The sequence below is a fragment of the Apus apus genome, chromosome Z, assembly GCF_020740795.1.
Source record: "Apus apus isolate bApuApu2 chromosome Z, bApuApu2.pri.cur, whole genome shotgun sequence".
In the NCBI taxonomy this organism is placed as follows: Eukaryota; Metazoa; Chordata; class Aves; order Apodiformes; family Apodidae; genus Apus; species Apus apus.
The window spans coordinates 13,242,285-13,260,881 of record NC_067312.1 but is presented as its reverse complement, the minus strand read 5'-3'; the positions used below and the strand labels follow the sequence as shown (position 1 = coordinate 13,260,881).

Sequence of the window (18,597 nt, the reverse complement as noted above, 5' to 3'; positions counted from 1 at the left end):
TTTAGTCTCATTTGTGTTGTATAGACTCAGGTAGTCCCAGTGCATTTTATGTAAGTTTTTTTCTTTCTTAGGTGAAAATATATAATAAAATGCATAAAAGAAGGGCCTGTGAATTACTCTTTATTAAAAGACCTGCTTTAGAGTTTTCCTTCTTTCCAATAGGGTTTCAAATTCCACTGTAGTGTTACTGCTTATTTTCTTTTTAAGTGGGAAACACATTTCTCAGATATAAAGAATCCATCTGGACTCTTTGTTTCTGCACTTAATGAGCACTGTATTTTGATCACTGGATAACAAGCAAACTGAGCTAGACCAGTTTCTTACTTAGGCTTCAGTCCTTCAATTAGTTCCACATGAATTAACCTCTGCACTAGTACAAAGCCTCACTGAAGTTAGTAAGGGTTTCTGAGGCTTCTATAAGAACTAGTCCTTATGCTATGTTATAAGGGCTTGATTTTCTGGACCTCTACTGTGCAAGCAGTACAAAGTGGTCTAAGAGAGAATCAGAGCCTGAGTAGATGGCTGTCTGAAGGAATATTATGTGTAGTGAGAGTAAGTTTCTGGAGTTCTGTGTAAAGCTGTTGAGCCAAAAATTATTGGTTTTGTGAGATTGTTTTTGTTGGTTTTTGTTGGGTTTTTTGTCCTAAAGTGCTCTGTGCGTAATTACAGGGTGGCCCAGCACTGCAGTTTACAAAAAGAATTTCTGCGATGTGGAAAAAATGTGTCCTGGTAGTGTATTCTGGTGAACTGGGTCAACACTCAGTAGCTGCTAATTCTTCAGCCTTAATCTTGCTATTAATTTATGTACAGTAATGCCTGAGCTGTAAGAGCCTTTCTCTGACTCGGTTTTGCTAGTTGGAAAGTAGGTACAATAGTAGTTCTTTTACAGATATTTCTGAAAATTGTGTTCACATAGTGATCTTAGCAGCTCAAGAAAGAATTGAAGCAAATTATTTCCTCATTGTGGTCTGTGATAAAGAAAGCAGAATAGCATGATTTTAGCAGTGTCTCTTAATTTTAAGACTATCAGAGCTGAAACTTCAGTTCCTTTTCTGAGTTTAAATACCTAGATACTGGGTACTACATCCTGTCTGACAGAGTTTTACTAACAGAAGTTATGAGCTTGAAACAGAAAAGTCAAACTTGGCAAGATAGCTTTGACTTCTTTGAATTCACTTCTCAGAATCCACATTCACAGGTTTTTAAATAGTGAGGTAACAGCATACAATGATGACTAAAAGATAGACAAAATTATCAAGTATCAAAATAAAATTGGGAAGTAAGACCTGGTAGGAGGTACTAGACCTTTGGAAGGTGTACATTGTTTTAGCAAGTATCCACCTCTGCGTGTGTGGTCAGAGTTATAGTGTTTTGCACCCTCCATGATCAAGACTGAGAAGATTAAATACAAGAACTAGCCTTTCTGAGTAAAAGTTTCAAGTTTCTGATTAATTCTGAAAATGGTAATGAAACAAAGCCTTGTGTGAAACAAGCTCCCATAACCTGTTTTGCAGGTTTCTGTCTACCCTTTGTAACAGAAAAGAACAACTAATCAACGCTATCAGACCCTGACTTCTCAAACTGGTGTACCATTTCTGCACTGCAGGGAAGAGTAGATTTCTCTCTCAACAGGATTTGTAAGGCTTTTCATGAGTAAAAATCAGTAGTACTTGTTTAAAGTAAGGAGCTGAATTCTCTACATGTGTACAGTTGTATAACAGAACCATGTTGCTGAATAATTCTTTCAATTCGTAATGAAGAAGCAAATCAGATCAGAGCTAGGAAAAGATTTTTTAGATAGTCAAATTTATGAAAAAAAATTATTTACAGATAATCCTGACCTATAAGAACAATCCTTGAACTAAACCACTTAACTACATCTTTATACCAATTTAGATCTTCAAAATAAAATTAAATCTGTACAAATACAGTGGAGAGAGGATTTAAAATTTCAAAGGAGCAGAAGGTGAAAACCATTCTGACAGTGATGGACATGGGATGGAAATAGCAAAAATGGCAGATAAGATTTGGAGTTGCTTATTCCTAAAACAGAAAGACATTGATGTATGGCCTAGCATTTTCACCAGAAATGAAACAATGAAGTCTTCGTGTCACGGTTAAAAAAGTTTGGGTATACGTGTTATTGCTAAGAAACATACAACCTTCTCTATAAAATTTTTTAATGGATTAATGTCTCAGTTTGATGAAGTAATCGTTAAAATCAGGGTCTGAAGCAGCAAGAAAAATACTATTTTGTAATTCTCAGTTTTAAAGAATAGATTTGTTATGGAGATTGTTCTTTTTTATTAGGTTGTTTTTTACAAAAACAAAACAAAAAATGTAGTGATCGACCAGAGCATCATCAACTTACATAGATTTTCCTAAATTGAATTTAAAAATTAACTTAAAAAACCTTTATGGAGAAAATTAAGTTCTTAATTGTATTGAAAGATGCCTTGATCTCACTATGATAGAGAGCTGTCTCACATTATTTGTGTTGCCTAGATGAAATAGGTTGCACACCTACACATGGATTTAAAATAACGTAACAGTAAAAAACAAACCCTCCCCCCAAACAACAACAACAACAACAAAACAAACACCAAAAAAACAACACAACCCGCAAGACTCATAGAACATGAGAGATGGGGTTTTACTCAGACGTAAATGCTCATTCAAGAACTTTAGGGAACCTTAATTCTCTCCCCTTCCTTGGCCCACTTAGAAGAATGACATATAAAAACTTAATAAAGAGATAAGATTTTTTTTTTCCACTACTGCAAAAATTCATAATTTTAAGATAATAGGGAACCTCCTAATTGGCATGATGTTTTTAAGTGAATAATAGCAGTTGCATTAAATAAGTGAAATCTCAGTTTTTAATATTAATCCCTATAAGCTTCTGGTCTTTATCTTACTTCTAGTCTCTTCCTTATTTTTAGACCATACCATTACTTGCAGTTAATAGTATTAAAATGCCCCTGCTCTCTACTGTATTTGCAAGTAGAAAGTGGAAAATCTAGTGGTGTTACTTCTTAATTGATCAAATTAAGACCTTATTTTTAGTAGATGAGGTACAGACTTATTTTTTCTTTTCCAGCAGGAAATAGAAAACTTCGTAATAATTGGAAAATAATATTTTAAACCAGGTGGAACGGTGCACTAAAGGAACAGCTATTCATAGTGCTCTTCCAAAAAACCTTGCAACCAGCAAGCAAATAACATTTTGTTCTATAACAGAAACTGGGCTAAAGCCAGTAAGAGACTCAGGGTTCTACCAGTTTAATGGGACATTGTATATATACTTTTTTAATATATATATATATTTTTTTTTAGTTGCACAGCCTTTTTATTCTTATGTTCCTGCAGAGCTCTGGAATGAATGCTTTTGTTCTTTGGGTCATTTGCTTCTACTTAATTTGCCATTTTGTTCTGCCACCTTTTCTTCTAACAACTGATTTCAGATAAGGCTGCAACTGTATTTACTTGAGACAAACAGGTAAATAATTTCTCTAGTGATAAGAAATACTTCAAGTTGCCGACAAAAATCACTATCATTCTCACTCTCTTTCTTTACTTTCCACAAGAACCTCAGTCTCACCAATTCACTTGCATGCTTTTGAACTCAGTATTTTTTTCCTCATAATTTCATATTTAACCCTTCCCTCACCCCCTGGGTATATAACCCACTCCTTTCTTAATTTCTGATTTACCCTATTTACACAGGAAGGTGTGTTCCTTTTGATACCATTTTGTTGAACCTAAATACTAGATACCTAAACAAAATATTAAATACCTAAATACTGCAGCACTTTTTTTCTGTTACTTCTACTAATTTTATTTCAAAGATTAGCTCTTGCAAATTATTTTTTAGTAGCTAACTCGTTCTTTACTTAATTTAATTTAGGACTGCTCTTTAGCTTTTGAGAGCTACTTCTGGTATTAATTAATGATAATTAACTTATTACATCCCTTTGTCCTTTTTTATCCTAAAGTGGTAAGATTATGATCCTCTAAAAGATTTTCACACAAAGTATATTTTTTGGGATAACATAAAGTGTGCTTTATGAGTCTTCATCCCAAAAGAGGAAAAATGCCATATGCTCAGGAAAGATAGTAACAATCTCTTTACCTACCTGTGCTAGGCAGGTAACTATGGTTAGGAAAGGTGTTTAGGACATCGGACTCAGGGAAGTAATGCTGTGGAGAGCACCAGAGCCAGGAATAGACGAGAATGGAATTGGGAAGGGAAAAATTTCCTTTCAGTTTCTTCTTCTGAAGCTGAATTTCAAGCAAATGTTTTCCACATGAACTTGCTCCTCTATTTAAGACCTGAAGAAGCTCAAATATCAATTTGCCTAATAAACTACCTGTTATTCCTCTACAGCTCTCATCTGGCAGAGACCTAGAAGAGAATCTCACATACATATGTGTATATATTTTCGTTTGTATGTTCCTTCTCTTTTCACTGGATGATGCCAGTGCACTACAGAGATTAACGACCTGTGCTCCAAATAGCTCCTATAGGTGGCTATATTGAAGTGGAATATAGGTTAATTTGGACACAAACCATTATCTTTCTTATGCTTGAGAGATATCACAAGGGGATCACGGGAGAAATACCATAGAAGAGCTAGATATTCTAAATATTATTAGGATCCAGAAGATTCCAATGGTATGATATATTGGTGTATGGGCTTGTTTTAGTAGCGAAGTGATAACCTTACAACTTTTTGAATTAGTTCTCTTAAGAAGAATGAACTACCTGGTTTATCTGTATACAAAACACATATCTACTTACCAGGATGTGCTATACTCAGTATGCACAAATGGACTACCTGTGTAGTTCTGGATGGCACATACTCATCTGCGGCAGGCCTGACACTTTCTGGGAGTGCTGAAGTACTTGCCCCTGTGCTACAGTCCACTCTGCAGGCACACGTGCACCCTGGGGCTCTCTGAGACTTCCAGAGATCAAGCATTTAAGCTGAAACTGCTGCCTCAGTTAGTCTGTGACAGGTCTGAAAACATCAGGCAAAAAAGCCTCCAGTTCCAATTGGACTGAATTCTAAGGCTGTAAAAAGAGACACATCCAGAGAAAAGCAAATTTATAACTAAGTAAGAGTTACACTGATGTCAATGAGTTGTTCCCTGCACCAGAAGAGAAGCCAGTGTGCTACCTTGGCTCAGGGAGCAGGAGAATATCAAGGTGCTTTCGGATACACCCAAGAAGGACAGAGCCCCTGTGCTGCAGTCTCTGCATCAGGAACATCTGCCTCCTGAACCCAACCCTGAAGATTCGCTTTATCCAGTGGGAGCTGTTACCTTCCATAAAAAAGTCACACCAGGCTTCTAACATCACTATTCAGTTAAAATTAGCAGATACCCAGAGGTGTTTTATAATTTTCATGTATATTGTGGGCATTTAGAGCTAGATTGACACAGGTACATAACCACCTAATTCACAGCTCAAAATTGGGACACTCAAAACCTGTACTTGCCACTGCCTAACTCTGGAGGTGTCTGGACTCTTTTATAGCTATGGGTGGGCACCTACATGTTGTCTTTACTCACAGTGAGAGCAACCCCTCCTTGGATTTTGTGGACAGAGGGATACAATTGGAACAGGGAGGCTGAAGCTCTAAGAAAAACCTGATGTAACAAAGGAAGGAATACAATCACTGTTTTATGAGGTACTGCCTAAACCAGGATGCTTCTTAGACCAAATCTCAGGATGTGACAGCATCTGAGGGCTGTTAAAAAATGTTTTTTTTAAAGATCATTGAAATCAGTGCTTTGCTACCTCTTGGCTCCAGTGTTGCACTCATACATTTTTTTCCCTTGTCTCTGTATTTATTTGGTTCATTGCCCTTCTTCTCCAATTAGGAGGTAATTTTCTTCCTTTGAGAACATGTCCAAAGATTGTTCTCTTTTTATCCAACTTCTGCTTCTGTTTGCCATCAAATATTTTCTTATTTTTTCCTTGTTTCCTTGAACTGTCTCTGTATTTATTTATCACCTTTGATTTCTCTTTTGTTGTTGCTTATAAGACAAGCAATTGCAGAGCATTTGTAGAGGATTTTGAATGAAGAAGAGTTTCACTGCTGGTACTGAAGCAGGCTGTTCTTCATGGAATAGGGACATTATTCCTAATTTCACCCAAAGACAAAAGACTTCATTGAAAGATGAACTATTCCTAGTTCATGTACGCTTATTAGTCTCTGAGCTATAGAAAAATACCTTTGATATAAAAATACTCCTGCTACAAAAATTAAAAAGTAATTCCATCAAAATGTAGGTATTCTCTCCTACTATGCATATAAAAAAAAGATTAGACATTGACAGTATCTGCCAAATTATATTTTGTTAAGTATTATTTAGCATTATGGTACTACTCAGTGCTTTACAAGGTTCCTGTAATAACTGTTTTTTTCATGCCTGGGTTTACTTTGCTGCTTTACCTTCTCAACTAATGTTAATGTCTTTACCCAGATAACGAATAATTCTCAACAGATAAGAAAGGTGCTCCCTAATGTTTACATCATTTCCTTCTTACCTTTAAATTTTTTTCTTTCCTGTTTTTCCTCAACGGGAAGATGACATAGTTCTTAACGGAACCAAATTCTCTTTTTCTCTGCTACAGTTCCAGCTGCCCATCTGTATTATTTTGTCGTTTTTACAGTATAGTAACACTACGGAATCACAGTCAATGAGACTGAGATCCTTCAGTGCCAAGAACTTTGTGCAAACATGGTCAGAAAGCAGAGCTCTGCTCTTGAAGAGGAACTCCTACTGCAGTTTAACAGAGAGCCAGAGGTTAGACCTTAATGGCTGCCTTTATTTGGTGGTAGCTTTTTTGTTTGTTTGTTTGTTTTGTTGGATTTTTTTTGTTGTTTGTTTTTAATTCCACCTTAGACATACACTACAAAATAGTTCGTTGTAGGCTTGGCTTCCTGTATATGCGGTTTTACACCATCATGTGTGGGACATTCAATTATGCATTCATATCTCTATGGAGCTACCCCAATTTTTCATTCCTACAAAACCATCTGTTCATTTAGCTTAGTGCTGATAGTCTACATCTGTAACTGAGATGTTTGCTGCTAGGAATTAAGTATTTTGTTGAGTCAAGATATGCCTATGGCAGAACTGTTTCTGTTATGGAATATAACTCGTGGCAGATTTGTTAAAATATTTTAAAGAATATTTTTATCCAGCATTTTGCTGACACATGCAAACAACTTGGTCAGACTGGGAGGAAGCATTTCCAGTTGTAGAATACAAGACTTTTGTCATACCAAGTGTAAACGTCACTGGAATCCTTAATTTAAGTTTCATTTGTTATTTAGTTAATTCTTTTGATAAGGAAATAAAGTTCATGGCTGAAATTCACGGTATTATCTTACCATATTTTTAAAAACAGATGGTTAAGATGCTTTCAGCCTCTAGCTGTTTTGTTTTGTTACTTGAGCTATTTCATCCCTACAATTTCAACGAGTATGAAACTATTCATAACTAGAAACATCCACCTATATAGTTTACTGGTCAATAGTGTCTTTCAACACAGGAATTTCCAAAAGTATTCAATTTCAATTGATTAAAGAGAGGTCTTATGCCTAACTTCTTGAGAGCTACCTCATCTTAAGGGTATGTTGTAGCACATGGGATTAATTTAGATCTGGCTTCCACATAGATTATGATATCTCTCTTCTCACTCTCAGGTGTTACTCAGAATGGCAGAATTTCCTTATCTTTAAGGTCACAAAAAAAGCAAAGGGAAACTGGCACCTGGAACAACACTCTAATAACATAGTGTGTACCTGAGTCCAAACTGTGACCTTCAGAGCCCCTCTAGATAAAACATCTTAGTTGTGGAAATCTATAAAGTTAAAGCTCTCTGTTAGTTTCAGAAGACCCCCCTCCCCCATACTTCTCACTGTTCTGTTTGCAATTTCCCTAGAATTACCTAGCCATCTGTTTGACCAATTTCAGGCTAAGTCCTGAGGATCTAGAAACTGAACAGGACCAATACACGCATGCAGAGAATCACCTGGATTTGGGATGCCCTGTGTTCCTGTTCTTGCTCAAAGGATTACTTCACAGCCTAGAGTTCCCTAACACAGATGATTGTTTTAGCTATTAGGTTGAGACATTGTTTCCTTTTGCTCTCTTGGCTTATGTATTTGCCTTTAGAAGTCCTGCATTTCCTTCTGCCTGATAGCAGAACTTTGAAAGGAATGGTGGAATTGCATTGTCCGGTAACTTGCTGTTTAAAAGGAAAAGAGTGAGCCAAGCTCTGCTGACATCATTCCCAAGGTGAGACCTTTTGCACGTCTGGATCTTGACTGGGAGAAAATATCTGGCATGGAACTGACTCAGAAAGGAGTGGGAGTAGGAATGCAAACCTGTTCTTTTTTTTTCTTTCACTCCTGGCAAAATTTTGAGACTCCTAGCTCTCACTTGTGCCTAAGAAGACACTGAGAAGATCTGGATTCCATATGCAGCTTTTTTGCATAAGTTTTAGGCTTTGAAGGTGCAGATTGTATATCCATGTTTGCTTAATGTATGAATTTCCAAGTCAAAACTATTTTAAAATACATAAAAAATAGACAGTGGCCTTATTTATCAACTTTGGTTAGTACTCCCAGGATTTTCCTGCTTCATGGTCTTGCTATACTAATACAACTGCAATTTTATTGATTTTTTTTGTTAAGTCCTTGTGAATGATAAAAGCAGAGTATTTATTACAGCCAATGTGAGATTCTAGCTTATGTCATTGTAATAATGCTTAACACTTAAGCTCCATCTTTTACAGATTTCTTTTAATAAAAGAATTTGCAGTTATGCCAAGTTACAGTAAATGGTAAAAACCAAGCACACGCTGTCCATCTGATTTCCATTTGTGATCTTCTATCCATGCCAGTAGAAAATATATAGACATTGCACATTTCAAGCAAGAAAACACACATTTTCAATGTAAAGATTGGAACAAGAATTCAAAAGGTGGATATGACTGCTGCTAAGAGAAAGGATACGGGAGAACCACCAAACATGACTAACAGAAATACTTTGTTATCACAGAACCATAGAATTGCAGAATGGTTTGGGCTGGAAGGGACTTGAGAGATCATCTAGTTCCTACCCCCTGCAATGGGCAGGGTTCCACTAGACCAGGTTACTCCAATCCCTAGTTTATCCTCCTGATTCTCCTCTTATTCTTCTGGTTTTGTTTGCCCCTTTTCCTGCATTTAACTGTTTTCCTTTTCAGTAGACCTATTATGTTCCTCTTTTGTTAAAAAATGCCTTATAAAAATCTATCATAAATTTCTTTAGTGTGGATTTTCAAAAGTTATGCATCCTGTGGTTTCATCCTGCTGACTAACAGGATGAACAGTGTCCGTAAAACTTCAAATCTGATGGGTTGACATAATAAATGGAATAATCCAGCTTCTAGTAATAGAATTCTAGAATAATTTCCATCTGTTCTTTCCCTGTTTTGTTTAGTTGCTTCCCTATTCTGTACCCTCTGTTTTTTGTTGTATTAATGACTAATGTAAAGCTCCCTGATTGGGTGCCCAGTTGTTTTCTAATATATATTGTAAACACCATAGCATATTCTGTGAACACAGTTGGAGAAATTAGTATGGGAGGAAGACATCTTTTAGCACTTCAATAAATTTTTTTTGTTTCATTATCACTTGCATTTCCTTATTGCTCCAAAGTTCCAGCATGAACTGAGCTGTAATATGCTGAGAAACAAATATATGCCAAAACATGCTAAATCCCAAAGAAGCAAAGCTGTAATCTGAAACTGAATTAAATACAATATCTGAAGGGAATGAACAGTAAGTGAAAGGAACTTGGAGCATGAACGGAGGATATATACAACCAGTGACTGCATGCATTATTTTATGCAGTTGGAGGTTCCAGAACATCTGATTTTTTCAACAAGTTGTTAAAAACATTTAAAAAGTTACTGTCTCTCAGCTGCTGATCTATAAGTCAGTGCTACAGTACAAATTATCAAAATGCCTGCATTTATATCTTACTTTTACTAGCAGCCTTTTTAATATCCAGAAGGTCTAATTTCTTTATTTACCTCTCTTTAATATTGGATTTTTTGTATAGTTTTTCAAATGCACTTTATCTTGGTGAATCTAAAAAGATAAGTATTTTATAAAAATGTTTTTCCTTCACTATCACAAAATCCCAGAAGCTTTTGGATGTCTCGTTATTATAAGAAATTGTGTGAGAAATTTGATGCACACAAAGGAAAGTTTCAGGAATTCATAAACACCTGAACATGCCATCTTCAGCTACACCTTCACTGTGACCAACTCAAAAGCATTCCAGTGCAGATGACAGCACATTCTAGCTTTACAATAGCTACGGAGCTAGTAAGGATCTTCCAATGTTAAACATTTACTCAGCATACAAATCATTGGCACCTTCCTTCTGATTTTGTACTGCTTTGCAGTCACCATACTGACTACTATGCACACCTACTGAAAATTGAAAAAGACTGGCAAGCCCAAATACTAATTCATTTGATGCTGAAATGTATTTTGATGCTCAACACAAAATTTTATTTGATAGACTCTGAGATGAGCAGTGTTTTTGTTGTAACATATCTTCTGATAAGAGTGATTGCCATATTCTACTGGCATTCAGGGAATTTTCTTGTAAAATCTCTGAGAAACCATGTAAACATCCTAAATGTCTCATGTGGTTACTGTCCTGCATTCCACCCAGGACAGCCTGGAAAGCTACTTTGTAAGAAGAGGTATTACACAAACAAACTTAAATTTAATTTCTAGTGAGAATTTTGAGAATCTCACCTTACTTTTCACATGCCATATGCAGTGTGCAGTGTTGAATGTATCTCTCTGGATTTTTTTATGACAAGTCAGAAGTAGTACTTCTGGGCACCACTTTGCAAGACCACTGATTTGAGAATTGAGAGCAAGTAAGAAGGTACTAAGGCTACAGTTAGCACACTTTGCATCTTTACTGTGCTTGTATGCACAGCTGCTGTGTCCAGAACACACAACTGCGATTCACAGAGTAGCCAGGTTTGCTGTTGCTACTCTGTGCCATGCCCAACAACCACTGCTGCTTCACTTCAGTAACAACAGAGTGTATGATAAGAAATTAAGAATGTGATAATAAATTCACATAATTTATTTTGCAAGTATCTGCTAAACTAGCATTCTATTCATATTTCACAGCCTGACTTTTATTAGTCGCTATTTAATAGCAGAATTAAAGTTCTTTGTTTTTCTATACTTTTCCTTTTTGAAAAGAATAATTTATTTTGAATTTTTAAGTGTTACTCTGAATCTTACAGTATCTTTTTATATATTTCTTTCATTCCAAAATAATAACTATTTTTTATCTTCAAAAATAATTCAGTTTTAGCTTAGCATTTTTTCCAGAATATTACTTAGGAAGGTTTGGTCACTTGTCGAGAAAGCAATTAGGCCAGGCAGGTTCTTTAGGAGACTACTGGGACAGAGAGAGCCTCTGAGTTCAGCATCAACAGAATTAAATTATCCGTAGCCATCCCCAAACTGTCTTGATCTGCTTGTATATATCTTAATCTTTTGCATGGTATCACATTTTTCCCTTTATGTTTTAACACATTCCCTCACCTAGGACTGGCCTCCCACAGCTGTTCTTTCTCTCGTGATGGATCTTTTCTTTGTTTTCATGCGAATTTCACCCAGGTTGCCTTAGGCACTGACATCGTGTTCATTGTCAGTGTGTGACAAGGTCAAATACCCTTCTCTGAGCAGGTCAGCCTCAGTCTTCACTGGACACAGAGGACCTGCCAGGAGCAGAAGAGATGTCTCTTCAGCACACAAGGAATGATCTTTTTTTTTGTGGGTGTTATCCAGGATTCTGTCTACCTGTGAATCAGAGACTTTTACCTCTTCAGACTAGTTTTAATCACAGTTCAGAGCAGGAGTGTGTTGAGATAGGTGAATCTGCTACTCTGCACAGCGTTTCACTGTTTAGATATTTTAGGGGGTTTGTGGGGTTTTTTGCCTTTGGCACTACAAAGGATCACCTGCAGGCTTTCTGTAACGCTTTGTGTTTTTTTTTTCAGGAACATAGGGACATTGGCAATGCCTTAATCTCTCCTGTCTTCTTCCTGTACTTTTAACTAGAGTTTTTTTATAAAGATATTGTAAAGTTTTGGAATCTTATACAGGGTGCATGCTGTTGTAGAACAGATGTTGCAAGGGCCTACCTACATTTCACATCTACTATGCGATTTCCCACAACTACAGAAAACTAGATTAAATGACACAGTCGGTTCTGCGTTTACTTTGGTGGACAGGTGGCTGGAAAATAGAAGCCAATCCATCTCTGTCCCAGTGGACAACTGCAGCATAGAACTTCGTCAGTGTAAAGGGGATTTTAGTTAACGAGTTGGAGCTATAATAGCTTGGTAACTACACAGAAACAGCTTTTTATAGTACTTGCTCCACAACCTCCCTCCTTGTCTCTGAGCCCCTCAGTTAAAACAGTATTTCTCTGTGAAAAAGCTTCTCAGGATCTCTGCTCGGCAGCTCTGTGTGTCTCGATCTTTCCTTCAGTACATGTTCAGAATCCACAGGAGATTCTTTGGCATTTAGGAGTCCTGCCAGAGTAAAGTCTGGACTCCTGTGGCATTTTTGGAAAATGGGAGGTAAGTAGCAGAGAATCAAGACAGTCTGATGAAGGAAGGGTATCTGAAAGGAAGGCATTTTGGGGACAGGATGATGGAGCTAAGTAGCGTGGGAGAGAGGGCACTGCCTGAGATGTTGCCAGTAATTTGGCTAGCACTTCAAAGTTTGTAAAGCTTCCTGCAGATTTTCTATGAGCCATCATGACCCCTACCCTACCTTAACTTGCTCCTGGTCATGTGACACTCTGAATTCACCAGTGGTCAGCTTCCCTAATTCGCCTCACATTATTGTTCTCTTCCCAAGATGCACTGCAGAAAGCTAATTTAATGTTTCTAGGTATACTGGAATAATCTGAAAAACTGCATCATCACTCACTTATTGACCATGCTGTTATCAGTTTCTCAAAGACCTTGAAAGCAGTTTAAATGCACTTAAAACAACGATGATGGTGATAATCACAATGGGCAAGACAGACTCTACCTGTGCAGAATGTGAAGTCAGCAGGACCTTTCTTGAGGTTTTTGGGAAATGGGGAACAGGGCTAAGGAATTCTCCACATGAATTATAACCTCTTGCAGCTTTATCTTTAGGGTTTTGAAGATTAATTGGTTTGGTATTGCAGCAGCTAGTGAATTCAGTTTAGAATTCAGTTCAGAATCAGAGTAATGGCAGAAGTTACAGTAAATGTGAATGCCGGAAAAATCTCTGCTCTGCCTGCAAAATATCAGTATGCAAGACAAACGCATATTGCAGATACCCACTTCATAACAAAGTGCATGTTTCCATAGACACAGACTCAAGTGCCTGTTATAAACTGCAGTCCTGACACTGGGCTAAGATGTATGATCCTATCCACTTTAGCCTCCACCACCATCACTTCTGCTCAGCAAAGACATAAGAAATGCTCTATGAAATAGGCTTTTTCATGTCAGTCCCTTGACAAAAGAGGCCTGAAAGAAATGTTTCTGAAGCGTTGTTGCTCTCCTTAAAGTGAAACTTTTCCTGAGTTTTGTCTTTATGAAAATTGCTGGACTGACAACCCTAAAAACTGATGTAATCTCTCAGTTCAGATTACAGAGCACTAAGCGTAATTTCTTGTGAATGAAGTAGGTTTCCACCTACACTCACATACAAGCATCTGTGATGAGACAGCCAGTGGTGCTGACTGGCATGTTAATTTTGCAATCTTGATTACTGTTTGCTGGGAAAGGGATCAGGCCCACCACCTGATTTTCCACAGATCACCAAACAACCAAGAGATTATAACAATTTAGTCCTTGCCAAACTAGACAGATGGAGTTCAACCACTGTTTTCCAAACTCTTTAGCCAACTGTTCCCTACTGCTGAATATTTCCATGACAGCAAAAAAAAAAAGCTCTCCAAAAAACCAAATCTTACCTTTTTATGAGCTACCAAGTGTGACCTTACTGTTCTAATCGTATATATATTTATTTTAAAATTACACCACAAATAACAAATGTGAGGAAAAATTTGGAACATTCCATCACAATAATAAAAGTTGTTTTTCCACATATTACACCAGATACATCTATAGATTCAGGAGCAGAATTGGAGCAGCGGGCTCACCCTGGGATTCACATCTTTAATAGTTCTTCAACTTAGGTTCCAGCCTTACTGGCACCCTGCTGGTGCTGCAGGTGGTAGCAGAGCTGTGGGCAGACTTGTAACTAGTGATCTAAAGCTAACTGGAACATGCAATAGTAGTAAAAACACTTGTCCAGCCCACATTTCTGTTCTCACAGTGCCAAATTTATGGGAGTCACACTGGACCTAGATAACAGTGAAAAAATTGCTGGAGCACATTGTTCTCGTGCCATATAGACAGGTGACAATCTAAGAGTTGCATTCCTTTGAGGTTGGACAGTGTTTCAAATCTGCTTAATTTATTCTGCCTTTCTTGGCCATTGTAGATAAAATGCCTAAACGTTCATTCCTGATATTAATGGGGGCTTTGCATTAAACAAATTCTTATTTAGGAATTAAAAGTACTCGTGATGCCATATTGATACATGTGAGAGACTGAAACTTCTGTTACAGCAACAAAGTACTTCATTTTGCCAATATGCAAACTAATAAAATTGTTTCCCAGAAAAAGACCACCAAACCTGAAATTAATTTAAAATTACCATGCAAATGTAGTATCAAGCCACTATAAAGGTAATGCCGTCAAATTTTAATTTCTATTTAAGTTGTAAAAACACAGCAAGCAGATTTATACAGAACAGCATTATTAAGGACATTTGGGGCTGCACAGGTGTAGGATACATACCCTTAAGTGGTAGCATCTGGGCTTTCCTTAACAGATTTGTAGTTTTATATTTTAAACTAATTTAAAAATATAAATGAAAGTAGTACAGTAAAAAGCTGTAATATTATTTCCCACACTATAAAAATGTTTTTTCATTAAACATATGGTTTCATTTATAAAATGTGTAGGTAAAGGAAAATTACCAAAAGTGGCAATGTAGCTATATATAGGAATAAAAAATAAATAAATAAACAAACTAACAAATAAATAAATATAATGTAGGAATCTCTTCCTGATGTAAATTCAGAATGTGTGGCAATTTTTTAAATTTACATTTTAGTGCATTCCAAGTCTAGATTCTGTTTGATGTTCTGGATTCGTCTCCATATACTCTAAAAATGCACTTAATCAGGTGCTATCTTGCAGTCCTTTGGATAAGCAGCATTGCCATTGCTGCCCTGATTGCATCTGAATGATGCACGTTTAAGATTGTGAGTGACTGAGGAAGCATAAGCTTGTACTTAGGCTGGATTGTTTTGCACTTATCAAGGGAAGACAGAAAAGACTGAGGCTCTAACATATACCTTTGCTTAGAAGTGTCCCTTTGTTTCATTCATTGAGGACTTCCGTTTGCCATTGCAAAGTGGGGTTTTTTTATAGATTAAGAAGATAAAAGTTACATTTTGAGCTTTTTGCTGCAGCTGCTAGAAAAAGTTTTCATTGGTAACATTCAGTTCAACTACTATTTAAGAGAAGAACCCATAAAACAACTAATTTTTTTTTCACCCAAATTCTCCTTAGGAGTACTGGAATAATTTAAATGGCGCTTCCTTAAACTTCAACATACAGCTGTCAAAGCCAGGACTCTCCAACTCAGAACACTCTTATCAGTGCAGAAGAATTTGGGATCTCATTTGTAATGCAAATCGCCCAGGGAAGTCATGATTGTCAAATGCACTGGAGAACAGAATATTCCTATGGAACAAATTACTCACCAAGAATCACAGCAACAACGGTGAAAAGCACAAAGGCATTCCTCAATAAATAACTTTTAACATCATCCTTTGTTATGCTCTGCACTTTTTTTTTTGCCAAAAGTGTACGTTTTCGGACTCCTTGTTGGATGCGTTCCATCCTGCTTCCAGCTTTTGGATCTTCTCCGTTGCTTTCAGTCATCTGTCTTGCAAAAAGCTTTCTTTTGCAATGAACTTCTATCAATATCCCTTCAGAAAAATGGAAGACTTTTTTTGATGAGAGCTACTGGAGAAACCTGCAAGACACGAAATATCAAATATTGCAATAAGGTTTTAGAGGAATGATTAGCCAAATGTTTAGATGGAAGCAAATATTCTTCATGTAAATCTTACATTATTTGTAATACCTAAGCTGTTGACTGCAGTTTTTGATAAATAGCCTGTTTGACTGTTAAAAAGCTCTTTCAAAGACAGATTATGTGGACTGATCAGATATGTGCCCCATGTCTTCAGAAATTAATCTGAATTGCTGTCATGCTGTAAAACCCAGGAGTAATTTTTTTTTGCAGTTGCTAAAGATACATAAATGTAAAATTAGTAAAATTTGCAGAAGTGTAAGGTGCTATAATGTTTAAAACTGTCATGCTTCCTTTTCATCTGTTTAGCAGGCCCTTATCTGAAAACAATTCTAGCTCATCTTCAAACTAACCATTGGAGAGAAATCTTGTGCATGAACTGATAACGTTTATAATGTTCTGCACTTCGGATGTTTTTAAATGGTTGAATGCATTGGCTGAATTCCTCCCTTTCACATAGCAAAATGCAGCAGGAACAGTTTATTTATCCCTCGGCCACTATTTAGAAGATAGGACTTTGGCAGTTTTATGTTAATAACATTAATCTTTGAAGTGTATAAACTATTCAGAGCACATCTGTAAAACATCAGAAGTTATATCCCACTTAGCTTGTTGCTTCAGACTGTAATACAAGTTCACACTGCAATGTAATGCTTGGCCTGACAGCAATTGTGGGAATGTAATCTGATTTTAAGAAATCACACACTGAATCAACTTTAATCCTTCATTAGGACATTAATTTTCATGTAGAAATGATTATTTTGTGGCTGCTTGGTACGTATTTATTTAATAATGGAGCCTGCACAAAGGTCCAGACTGAGGATCCCATTTTCTGAAGCCTTAATTAACACGCTGTCATGTTTTCAAGAAGAAATCAGAAATTTATAAATTGATAGAGTTAGTTGATTCCACTGAAATGTCTCTCAATTTATACACAGTCCAAATCTAACTTACTGTTTTTAATAAACCTAGTGCCTAAATACCTTTTATTTTTTATTTTTTTTTTAGCATGTACTTAGAATATATATATATAGGCTTTTCAAACAGCACATTTAAGAGAAATTACTGTATTGTAACAAAACTATTTGGATGGGATTTGTTGGCTGCTTCTACCATATGTTTCAAGGTTGGCACTTCAGTGCAATATCCTCTCTGGATTTTAACAGAATGCTATATGCATTGCTTCTTCAGAGAGTGGAAACACTCTTGAGACTGAGCTAGATGTTTAAATTAGTAAGCATTCTAGCTTGGACACGACTACTGCGTGCAAGCAGGATTTTTTTTCAGAACAATTAATTATTAGTATTTTGTAAAAACAAAATAATATTTTTTTACAGTGCCTTTTATTTCCAAGGTAATTAATGCAGCTGAACTGTCCTTTATAATTCACATTAAGATCAAGAAACAACATGGGTTCAGCCAAAAGGATCATTACATTAAGTAACATGCAAAGGCAGAGAGTGAAAAATTAAGGCTTTACACTCAAAACCCACCAAATGAAGTGATTGTCTCACCTTTTCAGATCTTCGGTGGTCTAAGAACACGGTGGTGTCAGACAAGGTAGGGGTTTCCCAGCAGAGACAAGAGAGCTGCAGAGCTCAGCATGCAGGAGGCAGAGAAAACTGACAATCTGCATGTGCTCTGGAGTACAGCAACTTACTATGGCTGTAACATAAGGAAAGGGGAGGAGACTGTCAGCCCAACTCTGAAAAAAAATAAAAACACATCAGAAGAGAGGGGAAAGCTGAGCTGCTGGAATATTGATTAGTCTTGGCACAGTGAAAGCAGGGTCACTTTCTTTGTTTTTCCTTTTAGACCACTTTCACGCTTTGTCAGTTCAGCTTCGTTAGAAATGCAAAATCAGAACCCAGGAAGAATTAGAGGATCACACACACACGCACAGATAGAGCAGGGGAGGCGTTAGATATTCCAGACTGGAAACCTGAAAAGCTTAAACATATTTATATAACACCATTCCTGCGTTTTTGAAAATAAACCGTAAAATATGTGAGCATGCTAGTCTGTTCTAAAAAGAGAGATGGTGTGAGGCTATCATGTATTTCCTAATTCTTACAGACAGTTATGAATGATCTGCTCTTCCCAGGGTGGGGAACCAGGCATATCTTTCAGAAGCAACTGGAGGTTATCAAGAGCAGAGAAAAACATAATCAGCGATAATTCTTTGTATGTTTCTTGTAGATATTCAGAACGCATGATGAGACTTGCCTCTTGTTTAGCAATTCAGACTCACTGGTACTAAGCCCCATTCAGCCTGCTTCAATAGCGTGGAATGAATGATGAAGGGCACAGAATAAAACATCCA

The 18,597-nt window shown here is 36.8% G+C and overlaps 1 protein-coding gene across 1 annotated transcript in view; it reads right to left on the bottom strand.

Moving 5' to 3' along the window:
- SLC1A3 (solute carrier family 1 member 3) overlaps positions 1-17,957 on the bottom strand; it is a 63,990-nt gene extending 46,033 nt beyond the window's left edge. The window contains exons 1-2 of the mRNA XM_051643045.1: positions 17,789-17,957; positions 15,940-16,214 (exon numbers count right to left, since the gene is read on the bottom strand). Coding sequence (XP_051499005.1) covers positions 15,940-16,120 — 181 coding nt within the window. The 5' untranslated portion in view covers positions 16,121-16,214; positions 17,789-17,957. The remainder of the gene's footprint in view (positions 1-15,939; positions 16,215-17,788) is intronic.
- Between the last annotated feature and the right edge of the window lie 640 nt (positions 17,958-18,597).